Source organism: Thamnophis sirtalis, unplaced genomic scaffold, assembly GCF_051295495.1.
Source record: "Thamnophis sirtalis isolate CommonGarterSnake01/CBP01778 unplaced genomic scaffold, rThaSir2_p1.2 scaffold_5, whole genome shotgun sequence".
Lineage (NCBI taxonomy): Eukaryota > Metazoa > Chordata > Lepidosauria > Squamata > Natricidae > Thamnophis > Thamnophis sirtalis.
The window spans coordinates 11538047-11560809 of NW_028261385.1; the positions used below are offsets into that span (position 1 = coordinate 11538047).

The 22763-nt window shown below is 42.3% G+C and overlaps 1 protein-coding gene across 2 annotated transcripts in view; it reads right to left on the minus strand.

Moving 5' to 3' along the window:
• Positions 1 to 22763, minus strand: part of SMAD7 (SMAD family member 7) — a 59739-nt gene that overhangs the window by 27864 nt on the left and 9112 nt on the right. The window contains exon 3 of one of the 2 annotated variants that reach the window (XM_087715312.1): positions 17742 to 17816. The exons of the other annotated variant lie outside the window; for it this stretch is intronic. Within the exon in view, the coding sequence (XP_087571438.1) occupies positions 17742 to 17816 (75 nt within the window). The remainder of the gene's footprint in view (positions 1 to 17741; positions 17817 to 22763) is intronic. 2 annotated transcript variants of the gene reach the window in all.

A 22763-nucleotide genomic window follows, 5' to 3' on the forward strand; every position in this document is an offset into this window, starting at 1 on the left:
AAGCCAGGTAACTGCACTTAATATCATTGAACTGAAAATAAACTGGAAAGGAAACTATCTGAGACGCTGGGCAGGAAGCCAACCTGCCTTCCATGGGGCACATTCAATCCGGTTCAGAAACGTGGCCCTGGCTGGCATGACCTTTGTTGGGGGGTTGTTATGACTCCTTCCGGAATCTTTGGGGAAACCTGAGGCCCAACAGTTAGGCAAGAGTACCGAAGGTTCCACCACAAAACCGCGCTCGACTAAACCGCGTCGCTGACGTCATCAACAGGGCGACAACAGCGCGGAGACAGAAGCACGCTGTAAACCCTAAACCTAAAATTAACCCCCAAACCTAAACCTAACCCCCCTAAACCTAATCCTAAACCTAACCCTTAACCTAACCCTAAACCTAACCCTAAAGCTAACCCTAAACCTAACCCTTAACCTAACCCTAAACCTAACCCTTAACCTAACCCTAAACCTAACCCTAAAGCTAACCCTAAACCTAACCCTTAACCTAACCCTAAACCTAACCCTTAACCTAACCCTAAACCTAACCCTAAACCTAACCCTAAACCTAACCCTAAAGCTAACCCTAAAGCTAACCCTTAACCTAACCCTAAACCTAAACCTAACCCTAAAGCTAACCCTAAAGCTAACCCTTAACCTATCCCTAAACCTAATCCTAATCCTAACCCTTAACCTAACTCTAAAGCTAACCCTAAAGCTAACCCTAAAGCTAACCCTAAACCTAACCCTTACCTTAAGTTGAATCGGCTTGCTTTCAAAGCGCTATTTAAAGCGCCCTTATTTATCCGTGCTGGCTGTTGTCGCCCTGTTGATGACATCAGCGACGCGGTTTAATCGGGCGCGGCTTAGTCGAGCACGGTTTTGACGGGTCACGGTACCGAAAGGCTAGATTCCTGCAATTCTTCAACGCCATCCATGTTGAGACTCCAGAAGGAGGGCAGGGAAGAGCAACAATGATTGGGAAGGGGGGGGGCTGGAGGAGTGGTGAGATTCAGACCGTTCCATCCGGTTCGGCCAAGCCAGTACCGGTGGCGGAGGGAGGCTCCGCCCACCCACCGGGATATCATCACGCCCCATTTTTTATGCTCTGCGTTTGCACGAAAGGTCCTGTGCACACGGTTATATTTGTCGAACCGGAAGTTGATTTCACCCCTGGGCTGGAGGCTAAAACGTACGAAGACCAGTTGTAGGAATTGGGTATAATGAAAAGTTTAGTTTAATGAAAAGAAGTACTAGGGATGACATGATAGCAGTGTCCCAATATCTGTGTGGTTGCCATAAAGAAGAGGGGGTCAAACTATTCTCCAAAGCACATGAAGGCAGGACAAGAAGCAATGGGTGGAAACTGATCAAGGAGAGAAGCAGAACTAAGGAGAAATTAATCAGAATGGCTTGCTTTCACAGAAGCTGTGGGTTCTCCAACACTGGAGGTCTTTAAGAAGAGATTGGACAACCATTTGTCTGGAATGGCACAGGAATAGCACATGTCCTGCTTGAGTGGGAGTGGTCTAGAAGACCTCCAGGGTCCCTTCCAACAATTCTGAAATCCAATATTTAGATTTCAGCCAGCTAGCCGCCAAGGTAGTTGCATACCACAGTCCTCAATCAGCACAACATCCACCTTGACCATCCTGGAGATCCATCAATGGTCGTAGGCTGCTGATACAGCAAAGATGAAAATCCTGGTGTAACCTCAGCTACTGGGGAACAAGAAGTCAAAAAGATTAGCACTTAGTCGTGCAGTCACATAAGGCTTTGGGAAAGATATTCAGATACTGTGATGTGTCTATGCATAAAAAGATGATGAATTGCACAAGCAATGACATTCCCAGGGACACTATGAGAAACTCAGAAAGGAGCAGAAGACAACAAATTAGACATTTGGACTTTGGTGTTGAAGAAGACTCCTTAGAACAGGGGTCTCCAACCTTGGCAACTTTAAGCCTTGGAGGACTTCAACTCCCAGAATTCCCCAGCCAGCTGGCTGGGGAATTCTGGGAGTTGAAGTCCTCCAAGGCTTAAAGTTGCCAAGTTTGGAGACCCCTACCTTGGAATATCATGGTCAGCCAAGAAAACCAACAAATGGATCATCAAACAGATCAACTCAAAAGTTCTCACTAGAGGCACAAATAGCCAGGTTTGATTTAATCCCACTTTGGACACATTTATGCGAAGAAGACCCAGCTCTCTGGAGAAAACTCCACAGACGGCAACCAGAAACAAGGTGAGAGTGATGGATGTGCCATCGGAAGAACTGAAAGGTGAGGTCAGGACAAGGGAGTTTAGCTTGGGATAATACAACACACTAGCTAAATTCAAAGTTACCTGTTGCAACTCAAGCAACTAATTATAGACAGAAATTATAAAGCACGGAAGAATTGACTGGAAGCAAAATCCATCAGAAATTATCCCGGAGCACCTGCGGCTTTGCATGCCTAATGAAAGAAACAATGGAAGTCTCTTTGTGACCCAGAATATGCCACATAAGTGCATTTAGGGAAAAAAAACAACCCATGGCTGGCATTCCAGGATGGCAGTCAAACTTATTAAGAGAAACTGCAGGAAATTTCCATTGCAAATTGAGTTTACTCCATAGCTTTTGAAGAAGCTTTGAGAAGACCAAGGCTGGAAGGTTGAGACTGACTACATAATATGATCTCCTGCAGCTCAATGGATTCCAGATGGGTTGAATTTCCTTCATCCTCCAGCCACATAATTACGGACCGAGGAGAACGAGGAAAGCTGAGAAAAATTGCTTCGTGGATTGTGGGTTCTTTTTAACTTTAACTTTTAATAGATTTATATGCTGCCCAATCCTGTAGGACTCCGGGCGTCTTACAGATAAAGTTAATATAAAGAGTTAAAAATAAGGAACAATTTAAAAAGAAACAATTTAAAAACAAGACACCATACACTCAATCTGAGTGGGGCTGGACCTCATTCCTGAAGTCAACTGCCCCAGGCCTGCCGGAATAGCCAGGTTTTAGTGGCTTTTCGGAAGGCCAAGAGTGGGGAGGGTCTGGATCTCTACGGGTAGGTCGCTCCACAGGGTCGGAGCAACTACAGAGAAGGCCCTCCTCCAAGGAGCCGCCAGCTGGCATTGTCTGGTCGACGGCACCCGGAGAAGGCCCAGTCTGTGAGTTCTTATCGGCCGTTGGGAGGTATGTGGCAGGAGGCGGTCTCCCAGATATCCAGGTCCTAAGCCATGTAGGGCTTTAAAGGTAACGACCAACACCTTGAATTGCGTGCGGAGACTGATCAGAAGCCAGTGCAGCTCACGGAGGATAGGTGTAATATGGGTGTATCTAGGTACACCCATAATCGCTCGTGCGGCTGCGTTCTGGACTAACTGTAGTCTCCGAACACTTTTCAAGGGCAGCCCCATGTAAAGCGCATTACAGTAATCGAGCTTAGAGGTGACTTACTTGCATGTTTAAAATCTCAAGGTACAAGTAGCCCTCAATCCCCAATCACTCACTTAGTGACCCTTCAAAGTAACAACGGCACTAAACAAAGTGGCTTATGGCTGTTTTTTCACACGACCGTTGCAACATTCGCCATGGTTACATGATCAAATTTCGGGTGCTTGGCAACTGGTTTGTACTTATGACGGTTGCAGTTGTCCCAGGAATTTTGGGCTCAATCGTTGTCATAAGTCGAGGACTACCTGTATATATTCAGTTCGTCGAAGGCCTGGTAGCTGCATGATAAACTTTACAGTCTTCCAAGTGAAACTATATTAGGGAGAAAGTAGGAATATATCTATTTTCTGCCAGTCAATTATACGCCATACTGCAACTTTCTTAACCTCAGACTCTTCAGGAATATCGCCTCGATTCCCAGAATCTTTAGCCATGCCAGTTGCATAACTCTGTAAGTGGAAGATCACACATTTGAATGCAATAAACAGACTGTCACATACTCAAGTTCTCTTTTTCCCCCAATTCAATAATAGAAATAGGCCTAATTAGCACACCTATTACAGCTCCTCCTGCATCAACAGGGGGCAGTGGTTAGAATGCAGTATTGCAGGCAAACTATGCCCACAGCCAGATGTTCGACTGTCTCAAGTTTGACTCAGACTTCCATCTTTCCAAGGTCTGTTAAAATGAGGACCCAGATTGTTGGGGAAAAGAGGCTGACTCTGTAAACTGCTTAGAGGGGGCTGCAAGGCACTATGAAGAGGTATATGTGCTATTGCTATGAAAACCACACTATAGTGAACAATGGGTTCGCTTAATGACCGCAGTACTCGCTTCATGACTGCCACAGAAAAGGCCACAAAATCAGATCAAGTACGTGTCCAACCTGTTTAATGATCATTGACTTACCGAGGTGGCGCAGTGGTTAGAGTGCAGTACTGCAGCCACTTCAGCTGACTGCTAGCTGCAGTTTGGCGGTTCAAATCTCACCGGCTCAAGGTTGACTCAGCCTTCCATCCTTCCGAGGTGGGTAAAATGAGGACCCAGATTGTTGTTGGGGGCAATATGCTGACTGTAAACCGCTTAGAGAGGGCTGAAAGCCCTATGAAGCGGTATATAAGTCTAACTGCTATTGCTACTTACAATCATAATGGGCAGGCTCCATTATGGTTCTAACTCAAGGACGATCTGCGTTCAGACTATTTAAACCAGGGGTGGGGAACGTTATCCACTTTATGACTTGTCAACTCCCAGAAGTCCCCAAGTTCTAAAGGGGACATCATTCCCTACCTCTGAATGGAAGTGTTTTCCATCTTACATAACCAGCCACTCCTTGGTTTTATTTTAAGCAGGATGGAAACCTGCCACTATTTTCTTGAGGAAAAGGGAAACTGGGAATCTTAAGTACCTGGTGAGACAGCAAGATACTGGATCCTTCTTTTAGCTCCCTCCTCTGCTCCTCACTTGCTCGTCTCTCCAACCGCAGCTATTTAAAATTACCCATCTGAGTCAATTGCCAACGCTTTACATGTCGGAGGAAACCATCTCAAAATGCTGAAGTTTTCACCACTTCCTCTGGGTATTATTTTATTTAGCTGGCAGACGCATAAATAAATCCAACGCTCCCAACTTTAGGACGGTGCTAAGACTTTTCAAACACACCTCTATATATCGCCGCGCCAGGATCTTCGAAAAAGAAGCTTGCAGGCTCAGCAAATGCTATGAAGAAGCTTGAAAAAAATTAGGAATGTGACATGTGGACAGGCGAAAAGCTGCATTCGAAAACCACTCACCGAGTTTTTACATAGCTCTTGATAGCGAGGGCTGTTTTTAACAAGGGTAGGACTCCCCCCCACTTCTCTCACTGCAAGTCAAATCCAACAAATTCCCACCAAAGGCTGGCCTTTATTATTAATGGCTTCTATCCAGATATGCCATGAATTTTAGATACCCAATGAATTTTAAATTGGTTGCAACTAACTTCCACTGCTTCTACGGAATTCGAGCTATAATTCTCCACACTTACCTAGGAATCATGAAGCGTGGCCAAATATAACAACCTCCCATGCCAAGCTGGGATATTTTAAATCCCACTCTTAGTTACAAGCAACTTTAATTGGACCACAGCCAGTACTATAAACAATTAAACAAAAATATTTTATCAACGGGGGTCTCATACCAGCAGGGGTGAAAAAGCCAAAATGGAACTATGCCTGTACAACGGACACTTTTTAAAAAAAAAAAAATGTATTCCTTTTTAATGTGTCATGACACATATAAAAAGAAGGACTTTATTTGCACTTTTGCCTCTGCCATCCTGATTTCCCCCCACTCCTCGCAGGGGCCCATCCCATAAATTTCAATGAAGATGAAATCAAGAACAGCTGCAGTGGATTAATACAATCACATAATAATAATAATAATAATAATAATAATAATAATAATAATAATAATAATAATAATAATAATATGGTTAACAACAGGTACATTAAAGAAAGAAACAGAGTCACTAATCCTGGCTGCGCAAGAACAAGCTATCCGCACAAATGCCATTAATGCCAAAATCGAAAAATCCTCTGATGATGCCAAATGCAGACTTTGCAAAGAAGCTGATGAAACTGTTGATCACATACTCAGCTGCTGTAAAAAAAATCGCGCAGACTGATTATAAATTGCGGCACAATTCAGTAGCACAAATGATCCATTGGAATTTGTGCAAAAATTATAATATTAAAACAGCAACAAACTGGTGGGAACATCAGCCTGAAAAAGTCACCGAAAATCAGATGGTCAAGATCTTGTGAGATTTTCGCATACAAACCGACAAAATACTGGCGCATAATACACCAGACATCACACTGGTTGAGAAAAATAAGGTCACAATCATAGACATCGCAATACCAGGTGATAGCAGGGTCGCCGAGAAGGAACATGAAAAAATCGCAAGATACCAGGACTTAAAAATTGAAATTCAACGACTATGGCACAAACCAGCAGTGGTAATTCCAGTGGTAATTGGCACACTGGGTGCTATTCCAAAAGCACTGGAATTACATTTAAAACAGTTAAAAATTGACAAAATCACCATCAGTCAAATGCAAAAAGCCGCACTGCTTGGATCTGCACGCATATTACGAAAATACGTTACGACGTCCTAGGCCCCTGGGTGGGGCCTGACTAGTAACCAAAGCCAAATCCGGCGAAACAACTGGCCGCTGTGATACAATTGTATAATAATAATAATAATAATAATAATAATAATAATCATCATCATCATCATCATCATCATCATCATCATCATCATAACTGGGGATTCCTTATTTAAATAACTGTTCATCAAGTTCTTCAATTTGCTTTGTTAAGCCCCCAAGAGTATGTTAATATTTCTTCCATACTAGGACTAAAAGTTAAAAGCCTCAATATGATTCACTTTAAAAGGGAATATAGGGAGTCCATATTTATGTTAATAAATTAAATAAGTTAATAAGTTTAATTTAATAAATTTAATAAGTTAAAAATAAACATTCAACATTAAAAAAATAAAAATAAAATAAAATAAAAAAATAAACATAAAAATAAAAAAATAAAATAAACATTCAACATTAAAAAAAAATAAGCATTTAACATGTTGCTAAGTGAGTCATTTAAGTGGGTTTTACCCCAGTTTACGACTTTTCCTACTACAGCTGTTAAGTGAATGGCTGCAGCGGTTTAAGTTAGTAACACCGTTGTTAAATGAATCTGGCTTCCCCTATTGACTTCTGCCTGTCGGAAGGTCGCAAAAGGTGACCCTTGGACACTGCAACCGTCGTATGTATGAGTCAGCGCCTGAATTTGGATCACATGATCCATGGGGATGCTACAATGGTTGCTTTAAGTGTGAAAAACAGTCCTAAGCCACTCTTTTCAGTGCCTTTGTAACTCTGAACGGTCATTAAACAAATTGTTGTAAGTCAAGCGCTACCTGTATTAGCAACTCAGGGTTGAACCGTGGGGCCCTTGGTGTTTTTCAGAGATCATCAAGGATGCCATAGTTCACTTTCTATTTGCTGCTACTTTGCCAGATCCTTGGTCGTGGCAAGGGAGCCAGCGACATGCACCGTAAAATGCAACTCCCGATTAACTCTGGTGGAACACCAGTTCAATATCCTTACTATAGGTCTTCAATGTGTTCTTCTAACACTGTCCATGGAATCTGTGGCACATCCAAAGGTGCTTTTTCAAGAGGCAAGTGGACTTTCTGGTTTTTCTTTGAAGGCATTTCGCTTCTCGTCCAAGAAGCTTCTTCGGCTTTGAAGAATCAACCAGAAAAGTCCAGTTGCCTCTTGAAAAAACGCCTTTGGGACCATCATGACTTGGAGGACGGAGAATCTCCATTAAGACAAATCCGTGGAACATTTTTACCATAAACCACGGGAACCAATGTCTGTCCTACACTTCGCACAATCTTTAAGTATAGTCTGTTATGGCAGAAACGCTGGAGGAAGAAGGGACAAAGTGACATGAAAGCTCAGAACTCAAGAATCTACATGAAATGACTCGCCCAATTCCCAGTCCTCTCTTCATACTGCTGACTTGGTTACGCTGCTGTCATGATCCGAAGATGTATGGAGGTAATTCCTGCACTCTTCTCCCTGGCCTGGTAGGCATCCCGCCTTACTTCAAAGACACGGCTGCTCTCATCTGTCTCTGATAACCTTGTCCTTTTGTGGACCGACCTATTTTTTATTTATTTTTAGATAAGCCATTTCAGGTTTCTGCACACAGTTTCTTTTGCAAAAATCCAAGCAACAAGAATAGCAATAGCAATAGCAGTTAGACTTATATACCGCTTCATAGGGCTTTCAGCCCTCTCTAAGTGGTTTACAGAGTCAGCATATTGCCCCCAACAACAATCCGGGTCCTCATTTTACCCACCTCGGAAGGATGGAAGGCTGAGTCAACCCTGAGCGGGTGAGATTTGAACAGCCGAACTGCAGAACTGCAGTCAGCTGAAGTACCTGCAGTGCTGCATTTAACCACTGCGCCACCTCGGCTCTTGAAGAGAGCATCTCCAGCTCACTTACTTTAGAGAGTGGCTTACTTATTTGGGCATGGTGGATTTCCAACCATCAATCAATCAATCAATCAGTCTGTCTGTCTGTCTATCTATCTATCAATCTATCTATCTATCTATCTATCATCTATATCTATCAATCTATCATCTATCTATCTATCATCTATCTATCTATCTATCTATCTATCTATCATCTATATCTATCAATCTATAATCTATCTATCTATCTATCTATCTATCTATCTATCTATCTATCTATCTATCTATCATCTTTCTTTCTTTCTTCCCCTCTCTCTCTCTCTCTCTCTCTCTCTCTCTCTCTCTCTCTCTCTTTCTTTCTTTAACCAAACTTGGTATACAGACGACTTCCTCTCTGGAAATGAATACTGTGGAGGTAAGACACCCCCTAACACCCTTTGAGGTGTGTGTTCTGTTAAGAGCCTGTTGTGCCTTAAAATGGCTTCTACCGTACTGCCTTAAAATGACTTCTACTGTATAACGCTGTGGAGTTGCCATGGTAGCAGCGTCACAGTACCCCACAAGGGGGCTTCCCCCCTCTGGTAAGGAGGAATTTTGGATTGCGGAGACTTTCATGGAAGGAGGGTTGGGATAAATAAACACCCGGACAGTGCCAGGTTGATCAGCTGGTACCAAATAAAGAGATTTGAGGAGGGGAAAATATAGGCTAAGACAAGTGGGTCTTTGTTTATTGCAAAGATATCAGTTGGTGTTAACATGAAAGGGAAGGGAAAAGGCTGGAATATAATTGACATTTGTACGAGTGACATCATCTCACGCTGAATCTAAGAGCTGGACGCATAGCAATCTCCACTACCCTTGTGGTAGCTAAGAATAGAAAGAAAAAAAAAGGAAATTATGGTGAAGAGACACAGACGGGCAAGGAGATGAATGTTTATCTCTTCATAATGGGCCCAAGCAAGGATCAAAAGCCAGACAGGATTTTTCCAGAATTACTTTCCATCTCGTAATGAAAGACAACCAACCAACCAAAGGCTCTTCAGAAGTTTCTTATTAAAAAAAATGTGAATGGAGGAATAATTAAAGATATGCAATGCGTGAGCCGATCTGTAATAAGGGACACCAGGTTGCAATAGGGATTGCGTCATGAGACATAGAGGTAGGTAGTCCTCAATTTATAACCATTCACTTAATGACCGTTCAAAGTTACAACACTGAAAAAAGTGACTTACTGCCGGTTTTCTACGCTTACAACCATTGCAGCAATCGTGACCCAATAAAAGCGCACACGAAAAAAGCACGCCGACAAGACTGCGTTGCTAAAACCGCAACATCATCAACGCGTCGACAACAGCGCGTCGACGGAAGGGCGATTTAAGTTAGGGTAAGGTTTAGGGTTAGGGTTAGCGTTACGTTTAGGGTTAGGATTAGCGTTACATTTAGAGTTAGGGTTAGAGTTACGTTTAGGGTTAGGTTTACAGCGCGCTTCTGTCGCCGCACTGTTGTCAGCGCGATTCAGCGCTCATTCGTCAGCGCGGTTTAGAACTTGTGGTTATGTCACCGCGGTTTAGTCGGGCACGGTTTTGTCGGTCGCCCTTTTGTCGGTGAACCTGCAGCAACTATGATCACATGATCGGACACTGGGCAACTGGCACGCATTTATGACGGTGTGATCCCCTTTTGCGACCTTCTGACAAGCAAAGTCAACGGAGAAGCCAGGTTCACTTAAAAAACTGGGTTACTAACTTGACAACAGCAGTGATTCACTTACCAACTGTGGGCAAGAAAAACGCACTTAATTGTCTCGCTTAGCAACGTAAATTTTTTTGAGGCTAAATTGTGGTCGTAAGTTGAGGCCTACCTGTAATTTTTTTTCTGCCTTAACAAGCAAAGGGTATTTTAAGAGCAAGGCATTATGCTGGATAGAGCAGGTGCAACTTTCAAGCTACATGAAACCAGCGTTGAGGTTTTGGTATCTCACAAAACAAGTGGGGAGTAAGATAAAACAATTGGGCCAATGGAAAGCTTAACTCATTTACATTGTCCTAGCTTTATTATCCTCACTTCCAACTGTACATTTGCCCATGGTGACATCACTGCTTGTTGTAATACTCGCAGGTTACTTGCCCCAGAATCTCACTCATCTTATTAATATAGTTCCAAGGAACAGTAGCAGGTGATGAACTCCGATATGTAAAAATATTTCTCTATAGGAAAATCTACCCGCTACCCCAAGTAATTCTGACAAGTCTTTCCTACCCCCAGGGAAATGTCAAGTTTCAACTCAATTTCCTGATGACTAGAGAAGATTCAACTGGACTCCCCTCTCTTCCAAGCTGCTAAATAACTCGAAACGAGACTGGGGTGTAAATTGAAAAAACAATGGGAAACACGGGACTGGAAATTTAAGTATTAACACGGAATGGCTGAAAACAATCTTGATAAAATAGCTGTCGCCCATTCAGGCATTGCTAAGATATCCAGCGTTCCTCTGCACGCACCAGATGGCTAGATAACCTTCTTCCAACCTTGCTTGCTTGGGAATAAAATACTGAATTTACATTTGCAGGAGAAAAGGCAGGCTAGTTTCAAACAATGCACAGGGCCCAGCTTTCGTGGGAAAGCAAATATGTGCGGACAAGCATAACTGGTCTACGAGTCAAATACTCAGAGGATGCAAAGCTACTTCAGAAAGCCATTGGGGAGAGTGGTTGGCGAATACAGTTAGTCCTCGGCTTACAAACCGTCCATTTAGTGACCGTTTTCAAAATTGACAAGGGCACTGGCAAAAAGTGATCGACGACCATATTTTACGACCACTGCAGCATCCTCATGGTCACGTGATCAGTTTCAGATACTTGACCGCTGACTCCTATTTACGGCGGTTTGCAGTGTCACCTTTTGCAACCCTCCAACCAAGCCATGTCAACGGGGAAGCCCGATACACTCCCCTAAATTATTGCAGTGAATCGCTTAACGTTGTGTTTCTCAACCTTGGCGACTTTTAAGTCCTATGGACTTCAACTCCCCAGAATCCCCCAGCCAGCATAGCTGGCTGGGGAATTCTGGGAGTTGAAGTCCACAGGACTTAAAGTCGCCAAGGTTGAGAAACACTGGCTTAACGACCGTGGCTGTGACTTTCTCCGCGTTGGAATCCATCACCAAGGTGGTCATGGCTCTAAAATTCAGAAAGTGGCCTGCTTTTTTTTAAAAAAAAATGAAAACAGGATAAGACAACCCCCCCTTTCCCTACCCTTCTCCCCCCCCCCACAAGCGTGGGAGGTCACTGGAACCTAGGAATCTCTCCCCATAGCCCTCCTCTGGACAGCACAGTAAACATGATCCATTCCTGCTCCAAAGACATAAAGCAGGCATTGAATTAATGAGGGAGGGAAAGAGTGATTTACCCCAGGAGGAGAGGATTAAGGGAGAAACAAAGTAAGGGGGGGGAGGGAGAGAGAAGAGAACAGATCCAAGCCACAAATTCCACTCCTCTTTTTTTCCCTTCCTCCCCCCCCCCCCCCCCCGCGCCCCTTCTCCTCAATTTGAGGTTTTAACCTTTTGGAAGATGCTCCATTAAGAAAACAAGAGTGAAATTGGAATTCAGTTTGGCTGGTCTGCCCAAGTTCCTTCTCCTCCCACCTATTTCCTTCCCCCATTTATTTTTCCAAGCGCCCCAGATGACATGAAAGAGCATTGGGGAGTGAATGAAAGGTCATTGCTGCTGGAACCGGTCCCTTTCTGAAGACCCCCACCACTACAGGATTAAAATTCTAATATCCCTCTCCTCCCAATATGATGCACAGGCAGTCCCCGACTTGCAACAGTTCGTTTAGTGACCGAAGTTACAACGGCACTGGGGGGGGAGGGGGAGTGACACGAGCGCGTTTCAGACTTACGACCATTGCAGCAAGCATCCCCCGCGGGTCACATGTTCGAAATTCAGACGGACTCACATGGATGACAACTAGCATCCCGGGGTCATGAGATTACCCTTTGGGTGACCTTCTGGCCCGCAAAGTTAATGGGGAAACCAGATTCATTTAACAACCGTGTTAGTAGTTTAATAAGGGCAGTGATTCACTTAACAACGGCGGAGAGAAAGGTCGTAAAATGGAGCAAAAGTGATTTAACAAGGGTCTCACTTAGCAACAAAGTTTTTGGGCTCAATTGTGATTGTAAGTTGAGGACTACCTGCCTATATTCTGACACCTTTTCATTTCCCCAGAGCCCCGGGGCCCTCCCCCCCCCAAAAAATAACCCTCCAGTTATCCAGTCTTCCCATCCTGAATGGAGCTCCATTCATTAGCCGGAAGTCCACAGCTTTTTCAACCAAGCCAGGATGGAGAACAGCAGCGAAGGGAAGAAGTGAAGGACAAGGTCAGGTTGGCTATTTTCAAAAGCAGCCAGGCTCTTCTCCTCGTCCTTCCAAAGCAGATCATCCACACACACTCTCTGGACCCCGGTCTTCCCAGCCACTCCACTCCGCCCCATCAGACGGAGCCCCCTTTCTTCCTACTCTCAAGCTTCCTCTTTCCAATACGCATTCAAGATGGACAGCGGTGTGTGCGTGTGTGTTTGTGTTTATATGTATGGGTGTAAGGCTGTGGGTGTATGTGAGTGTCTATACACATACACACAATATATATGTATGTATGTATGTATGTATGTATGTATGTATGTATGTATGTATATATATATATATATATATATATATATATATATATATATATATATATATATATATATATATACACATACAGCATGTGTATATGTGTGTTATGTGTACACTTTTGAGAGAAGGCAACAGAATTTCATTTTTAATGTTTGCGAGTGTGCCCACAGTAAAAAATGGCAGTAAAAGTTATCTGGTGGTCTGGTCTGGTCTGTCTGTCGTCTGCCTATCTATCTATCTATCTATCTATCTATCTATCTATCTATCTATCTATCTATCTATCTATCTATCTATCTATCTATCTATCTATCTAAGTATCGCATCTATCTGTCTGTCTGTCTATCATCTGTCTGTCTGTCTATCTGCCTATCTATCTGCCTATCTATCTATCTCTCTGTCTGTCTGTCTATAGTGTCTGTCTATCTGTCTGTTTGTCTATCTATCTATCTATCATCTGTCTGTCTGTCTGTCTGTCTATCTATCTATTACGTCTATCTGTCTGTCTGTCTATCATCTGTCTGTCTGTCTGCCTATCTATCTATCTATCTATCTATCTATCTGTCTGTCTATAGTGTCTGTCTATTGTCTGTTTATCTATCATCTGTTTGTCTATCTATCTATCATCTGTCTGTCTGTCTGTCTGTCTGTCTATCTATCTATCATCTGTCTATCTCTTTATCTCTCTATCTATCGTCCATCCATCCATCTTTGCTGCCTGGGGAATTCTGGGTGTTGAAGTCCGCCAGGCTTAAAACTGCCACAGTTGGGAGACCCCTGATTTAAGGGATTGTTGGGGAAGAGACAGCATCTGATCTAGAGCCGAAACAAGATGCCTTTTCATTTCCCAGGTTGGCATCTGTAGCAAAGGAAACCAAGGAACCTTTGTCAAAAGATCTGGTTACAATTCCAAACGCGGCCAATTCAGAAAAGGCAGTTTTCTACCCACTTCAAAAACATATGAAAGGGGGGGGGGCGTGAAGCAGGGGAAGGGGGGGGGGAAGGGGAGAGGAATGTTTACTTTCCTGTAACCCATCCCCTGTTTAAACTTTAGCAAGTTATTACAACTTTTCATTGCCGATAAAAGTAGCCCAGATCTCTGATAACTGCTCATTTTAAAAAATCCTGTTCAAATACACTTTCCAGCAAGCTATCTCAAGGGTGCAAAGACAAAAAAGAAAAAAGAAAGTAAGTCAAGAGTCAATGAACATTTAGCCCTTTAAAGAACTCCTATGCAAAATCTTGGCCAGTGCAGATCAACAGTTCCACATTTTAAAACAGAAAACTCAAGTTGTCTGTTTTAAACCTGTCTTCCATTGAGGACCTGTACACTGCACAAGTCAAAAAGAGGGCAGTGAAAATATTTACAGACCCCCCTGGCATCCTGGACATAAATTGTTTCAACTCCTACCCTCAAAACGATGCTACAGATCACTGCACACCAAGACAGCTAGACACAAGAATAGTTTTTCCCAAACACCATCACTGTGCTAAACAAATAATTCCCTCACCACTGTCAAACTATTCACCAAGGCTGCAATGCTACTACTATTAGTCTACTATTAGTTCCTATCATCCATCTCCTCCCACCTATGACTGTGGGACTATAACTCGGTTGCTTGTATCCTTATGATTTATATTGATATTGTTTCCTGATTGCTTATTTGTACCCTATGACTATCATTAAGTGTTGTACCTTATGATTCTTGAAAAATGTATCTTGTATTTTAATGTACACTGAGAGCATCTGCGCCAAAGACAAATTCCTTGTGTCCAATCACACTTGGCTAATAAAGAATTCTATTCTATTTTATTTTATTCTGTTCTTTTACTTGTTTTTTCTAGCTAGGGAAACTTCAGATTTATCAGAATTTCCTTTGTCCGTTAAAAACAATCCTTTCTCTTCATTAAACATAATTGCAAAATTATCATGAACCGTATTAGGTTGGGTTCATTCTAGTTTCTCTACAAGGCCAGAGCACCCAATGGACAGAGACCGTGCAGAATCAGAGAGGGAAGAGATCAAACAATTGCCAGGATGAAAAACTTTCAGAGAAAACATCTTTATTATTATTTTTTTTCTCCCCCTCCTGGAAAGTTATCTAAGACTTCTCTCTTAAGAAAGCATTCTGCTACCAAGCCAGCAATGTGATTTCCTGCTGCCCACCCTCCCCCCCCACCCAAATCCCCACCCTTCCTTTTTCAGCAGCAGACCAGACAATCCGAGATGTTATCAATTCACAAACCTTTTAAAAAGGGGCTCCTTTTAAAAGCTAGTCTTCGTTTGCTTATTTCATGTGGTATCCTGCGAAACTAAACCCCACCCTGTGGCATATTTCATTTCCCCCTCCTTTCTTTTTCAACTAGTTAAGCATTCTTATTGTAGAGCCCGATTCTTAGTTTTTTTTGGGGGGGTAGAGTCCCCTCCCCACTTAAAACTTTCTTCTACACTGTTTCAAGAAAGTTGAAAGGGAATATATGTTTTTAAAAGCAGGGAGGGGGAAAGCCTTACTTCTCTCCCCCCCTTTTCCTTCTGATTAATTCTTATTAGCTGCCTTTGAACACACAGAATCCTGTCCTCTCAAATAACACACGGAGGATATATATTACACTGGGGGGGGGGAGCAAACAAGATTCACATAAACACAAGCCACGCTGAAAGCAATTCTTAAGACTGAAAAGCCCACACATACAAAACAGACACACAAATGTTGCGCACACTTACTGGGGTGGGGGGCAGGAAGGTGGGTGGGTGGGTGGGAAAGGATAGTCTTCCCACATTCCAGTTGTAAACTAATGAATGGGAGGATGGCTCTTTTACAAATCCAACGCGGATTCCTCGGCCAAAGAAAACTTAACTTTCAATAGAGGCGCAAGTCCAAACGAGTATTTTTTGGGGCATTATGCAGAAAAGCTATTAAAGGGTTTGCAAGCTGCATCACACCAAGAGAGAAATGGGAGAACTACAATGATGCCTTCGGAGAGATGGAGGGCTGGTGATTCAAGGGTTCAAGTTTCTCAACCTTAGGTATGTGGACTTCACCTCCCAGAATCCCCCCACAGCCAGTATGGTGTTCGGAGGAGGGGGGGGGGAGGATAATAATTTTAAGATGTTCTTTTTGCACATTCTCCTTCTCCTCCTCCTCCTCCTCCAGAGATCAGCCATTCCCAGATTAAATTGCAAGCCACCAAACGCCTTACACCCAAAACCTTAATCACCAGAAGCCAGCCTCAACTTGCAAACTTGCAAAAAAGCAGGAGCCTGCTCTGGCACACCCTTTAACAGTGGACAGTATATAATTTAGCTCCCTGTGCATAAATCACATAGACAGACGTTGCCTTCAGCAAACTGTGGCATTGCCAGCCTGCCAGTATCTTTTGTCTACTCTAGGCTCAGATACAGCTCTCAAACAAGGGAGGACAAGATAGAAGCTTGTAAGACCAGAAATGCGATCTGTGACCAACTTAATTCCAACAGCTGGTAAAACTTGGTCTTACAGCCGTGCAACCTGAGGCCAGCCAGATGTTGCTGAACTACAGTTCCCAGCATTCCCATGAATGGGGCTATTTTTTGCTAAGGATGCTGGGAAGTATAATTGTTCAATGAAACAAAATTGAAAGAAGACAAGACCACTCTACAGCAACAACAACGACAACAAAAGCAAAACCTCACCCATTTTCCTGACCTGTATATGACTAAAGTGCAACACATTTAAAAATGCTCCGAAATCATCAAAATCTGGAACATCCAAGGTAACTTATTCTCTTGAGGCTAGATTATCATACACATTCTTATAAACTGGAAGATTTTCAGCTACGGGCCTGTGGGGGAATGAGACTTCCAGCAGAAAGGCAAAATAACCGTGGCCTATTTGCAACCTTTCATGAAAATGCAACAGAGGATTTCAAATCACCAGCAAAACGCAGACTGATTTATGTCTGAAAAACAGGGGAAATTCTGCACAACAAAAATCCATTCCACATCTGCTCCTTGATGAGATCCATCAGCGTGCTCCGCACACTTCGTTAGCTTGACTTTCTCTTCATTCCCAACACTGGTGAACATACAACAGCTGTCCAACCCCTGATGTCCACAGATGGTACAGCCACTTCCAAATTTTCTAACCACCGCCCCGAGGGAAAACTCCTGCTAAGATTTTCATTCCTGGAAAAGCATTTAGGTCTGGTCTACCAGGCAACAGAGGTTACATGAGGATGCTGCTTACAACACAGATCCACAACTAGATGGCAAAGAGCCATGAAGAGGAATGTTTCTCAACCTTGTCTACTTTTAAGATGCATGGACTACAGCTCCCAGAACTCCCCAGCCATCTGGGAGGTTGAAGTCCACCCACCCTAAAGCCGACATAGTGAAGAAACACTGCCGTAGAGTAGCGTTTCCCCATCTTGCCAACTTTAAGATAGTTGACTTTCAACTCCCAGAATTCCCCAGCCAGTATGGCTGGCTGGGGAATTCTGGGAGTTGAAGTCCACCTATCTTAAAGTTGGCAAGGTTAGGACATTGCTCCAGAGTTCCAACCTCCCTTGTTACAAGAAAAACATACAACAAGAGAAGGGGAGCAGAAGAGAGTCTTACCTGCGAGCCCCTCAGGGGCCAGAAAATTAGTTCCCCTCGTTTCGGTGGAAGAAGGCACAGACTCTGGACAACTCGCTGCAAAGACAAAAGCGAATGGAGAAATAAGTATGACACAACACTGCCCAACGCAAGGAGGTCTCTAGCTAAATGAAGCACATTCCAGAGAGTTTACTAGGAAGCGATTACTAATTTTCTGCACAGAACTATGCTCCATGCAACATCCACCCTCCTCGGTCCTCACCACCACGTGTGCTCCATCATTAGTCAAAGAGAGGAAGATTATAGACTAGCTACTAGTCATCCTCCCTCCCAATGCACAACCCCTTTCTTCCGTTCAACTGGTTTTGATTTCTCGGTCAAACCTGGCGACTGAATATCCCGTTTGCTGAACCGAAGCTGAGAAACCCAGAAGGAATTTTCTTTTTAAAAAAAGCGTTTATTGAATTTTCCAACATTTAAAAGACAAAACACAAACCCACACTTATCACAGCTTTTCCATATCGTTATGGAAAGGTACCAATTACCTTTTGCAACAACCCTATTTACAAAAATCCCATATCAATTTCACTATACTGTTATGTCCTTATTTAAATTATAATAACATCAAATCAATATCGTGTATTTCTTACATCTTTTACATTCTATATATTATACTTGAACCTTTTTATACCCTAAGTTTTACGTTTACTCTCAAGCCAGGAATTCCAAATTTGATAGTACTCAATTTCTTCCCTCTCCTTCGATTCCACAGACAAGTCTATCCATTTCTGCGCATTCATAGATTTTCCCAAGAGGAATTTCTGTGGCTACCCAATGGCCTTGTCAATTGAAAAACTCAGCTAACCCATAATGGAGAGCGTATTGCCAAAGATGTTTCACTCCTAAAAAAAATAATCATTATCTTTTCTCATTACAGGTAGTCCCTGACATACGACCATTCGTTTAGTGTCCATTCAAACTTACAATGGTGAATAAAAGAGACTTATGACCGTTATTTCACACGACTGTTGCAACCGCGCTGTGGTCACTTGATCAGAATTCAACCACTTGGCAATTGTATATATGACAGTTTCTGGGGTCAAGTGATCCCTTTTTACGACCTTTTGACAAGCAAAGTCAGTGGGGAAGCCAGATTTACTTAACAACCGTGTGTCCCAACTTAACAACTGTTGTGATTCACTTAACAACTGTGGCGAGAGAGGCCGTAAAATAGGGCAAAACTCATTTTAACAACAGAAATTTGGGGCTCAATTGTGGTTATACGTTGAAGACTGCCTGGGTTTCGCTGAGAATTGCCCCCTCTCCTTATATGTTAAAGTATGATCAACTTATTCTCTCTATCCTATTTCAAATATGCTTCCCCATCGTATCATTGGAAAGCGTAATCTTTTAAAACCGAAGCCAGGAAAAATATATAAATTAAAAGTTGATTTATCTATCGCTGTGCCCAGCCAAAAACCACTGGCACTTAGTCAATACGGCTACGTAAATTTGAATGACCCGTCGGAAGAGAGATACGTACTTTAGAACGACCTATTTTTAAACAACCAAAAATTATTTTTCCGATAATTGCATTCCTTCTTTCAGTTATGGAAAGAACCCACTTTTTTTATTTTAATGCCCGTGACATTCCATAATCTCCCCCTTATCAGAGTTAAGTATAACCCTGAACAGGAATATACAGTTGAACAGGATGCACTTAATCAAACCGAAAACAATGGAACATACAGGAAATTGAGTTACTTGTGGAATACTGTAGACTTTCTCAATGTGTGGCATTTCAGTGGTCTAAGGAAACGGCTATTTTATAATTAAAACTTTAACAAAAGGGGGAAAGTAGCCATCAGACAAACGCTTGGGTTGGAGACTTCCCTTAACCAAGGATGTAGGCCTCATTGAGGCAGTTTAGGTAATACCATCTTCATAACAAGGGGTAAATTAATGAGAATGAAAGTCAAAAATCTTCCGCTAAGAATTCCTTAAGGCAGTGTTTCTCAACCTTGGCAATTTGAAGATGTCTGGACTTCAACTCCCAGAATTCCCCAGCCAGCATTCGCTGGCTGGGGAATTCTGGGAGTTGAAGTCCAGACATCTTCAAATTGCCAAGGTTGAGAAACACTGGCTTAAGCAGCAATGTGTGCCAAGAAGAGAGCAACTACAAAGGTGTGTGTGTGTGTAAGAGAGAGAGAGAGAGAGGGAGGGAGGGAGGGAGGGAGGGAGGGAGAGGGAGGGAGGGAGGAATAGAAAACATGCTGGATGGAGTATTGGAATTTAGGCTCCTCCTCTTTGGGTGTTGTGTGATGTCACATGTACAAAAGGGGTGTAGCTTATATGATGATGCTCCATCCTGCATTTTGGCCATTCTCCTCTCCCTAAACTGGCTGCCTTTAACTTTGCACTCTTCAGCTATTTCATCACTTGTAACCCCCTCTCTCTGTCTCTGTCTCTCTGTCTCTCTCTGTCTCTCTCTCTCTCTCTCTCTCTCTCTCACACACACACACACACACACACACACAGAGGTATTTTTAAACACATTTAAAATACTGGGGAAGGTCATCCGCAGTCTTCCTCTCTCCTCTAGGCATGCCAAGACCTTTTCTTCAACGAAGTGAAAGAAATTGGGAGACCCAAAATGGCACAGAGCATTCAAACTCTCAGAACCAATATATAACTGCTTACTTAACTATTCACAAATAGTCCTCGACTTGCAACAGTTTGTGACTGTTTCAAAGTTAGAACTTCACCCCAAAAACACCAACTTATGACCCTTTTTCACACTACCGTTGCTGCATCAAAATTCAGACGCTTGGCAACTGACTCATATTTATGACGGTTACAAGTATCCCAGGGTCATCTTTTGTCACTTGGGTTGCCTAGCACCCAATTTTGACCATGCAACCTGGGATTGCTGGAATAGTTAAGTGCAAATGACCTGTCATGTGCCCTTGTAACTTTAAATGGTTATTAAAAGAATGGTTGTAAGCCAAGAACTACCTATCACTTCCGCCCAAAACGAGGATTTGCTTTGGGTCTAAGATTCCCGATTTGCATAGAAAGAGCAAATCAGTAATCAAAGTATAAAAGTCCCACTTACAAAGGCTGGTTTTACATGTGCAACTTTACATGAAATCAATTAAGAGTACTATTCTGAACACCTTGAAGAACATCAACTGATAAACTCGCATGGTTAAATCGGCTAGGACAGATCCTAATGATACAAAGAGGACTTTCGCCTAAGTAGATCTATTAGATCTGGGCTGCAAGATCTGTAGATCACTGGAGAGCAAGGAAACAAGTAAAGAGTGTTGTTTCTCTGCTTTGCCCTGGTTTTTTGACCAGAATTTAGCAGCAGCTAAATACAGCAGCCTTACACGTGAGTAACACACAGTGCTAGTTCAGCTTTTAACAATCAGCTTTCGCATCAAAGCGAAACCAATAAAAACACCCCAAACCATCAAGGTGAAAACAGTGAAAGTGAAAAAAATTAGATAACAGCATGACAAGATTTCACCCCATCCTGGGGAAAATGGAAATGCACAATAATGTGGTAATACATGCACCAATTTTGTCTCTCTGCCCCTTTCAAGAAGACCACACTGCTATTTCTTTGGTCATCTGTGCATAGTTAGAATAATTTACCATCCTGCTTTACTACTTATCTTGTCTTTTTTTAAAAAAAAAACACCTCTATATTAATTGCACATATTTGAATATTGTATTCAATTAACCTGAGATTTTACAACCTCGTTAAAAGGGTTTAGAAGCCCCTGATCTGGGAGAAGTACCCCATTTTTATTTATCTCACAAGAGTTGGTTATTGGCTTTATATAGTGTCCTCCAGTTGCAAGAACAGGATTTTGCAGTGACTGCAAAACAACAACTAACATCAACGAGATGAAGGCCTATTTTGGCAAAGAAAAATCGCCAAAACAATGTCCAGCAATATTTTGACTTAATTCAATGGGTTCATTATTGGCTTACAGCAAGCAGAATTAAATCTAATCGTGCATTTCTTATTTTAATACTTTCCTTGCTTCCAGCACAAAAGTGACCTCCAACCAAGAGAAAGATACGGGTGCTCCTCAATTTCCAACAATTCATTTAGTGACCGTTTAAAATTACAATGGCACTGAAAAAAGTTACTTATGACTACTTTTCATACTTAAGAAGTTTGCAAGTATGCAGCATACTCTCTGGGTCACGAGATCTAAGTTGTAAAATGGAGCAACTCTCACTTAACTAATGTCTCGCTTAGCAAAATAGATTTTGAGCTCAATGCTATTCATTAAGTCATTCCTATGCACTGCACTCTGTTAATACACAGACAGATGAGCTCTATTTCACCAAAAAAATCCTGATTTAATCACTGGGCAGTCCCTTATTGGTATCTGAAAATGATCCTGTTTAGACGCCACAGTTGCTAATATTAACCTCCTTAAATTAAGTGTTATGGCTTTCTTAAGAGTCCACAAGACGTCGTCCTGAATAAGGCATTTAGGGTGACTAATGCTTCACTCAACACTTCATCTAAAAACATTTCTGACAGTAAGGGTATCTTGCACCAGGATGCCAAGAACAAACTGAAAAGAATTAACTCTGCAACATGGTACCTAATAAACCCTTCGGCCAAATAAATACTTCTTTAGAAGGGAGATATAGGGAAGAAGGGAAAAAGGACAAGATAATTCTTCCAGAAAATTAGATAGATAGATAGATAGATAGATAGATAGATAGATAGATAGATAGATAGATAGATAGATAGATAGATGATAGATAGATAATAGATAGATAGATATGCATTTACTTTAAAACACTGTTTCTCAACTTCAGCAACTTTAAAATGCATGGACTTCAACTCCCAGAATTCCCTAGCCAGCCATGAAATCCACCCATCTTAAAATCCCTGAAATTGAGAGTGTGTTGGAAGTTTGGAACTGCTAAGCTCAAAAGCGTAGCTGCAATGGAGGTTCAAATATCCTGACTCAAAAATATATAACACGTCAACAACTTTTCAGATTTACT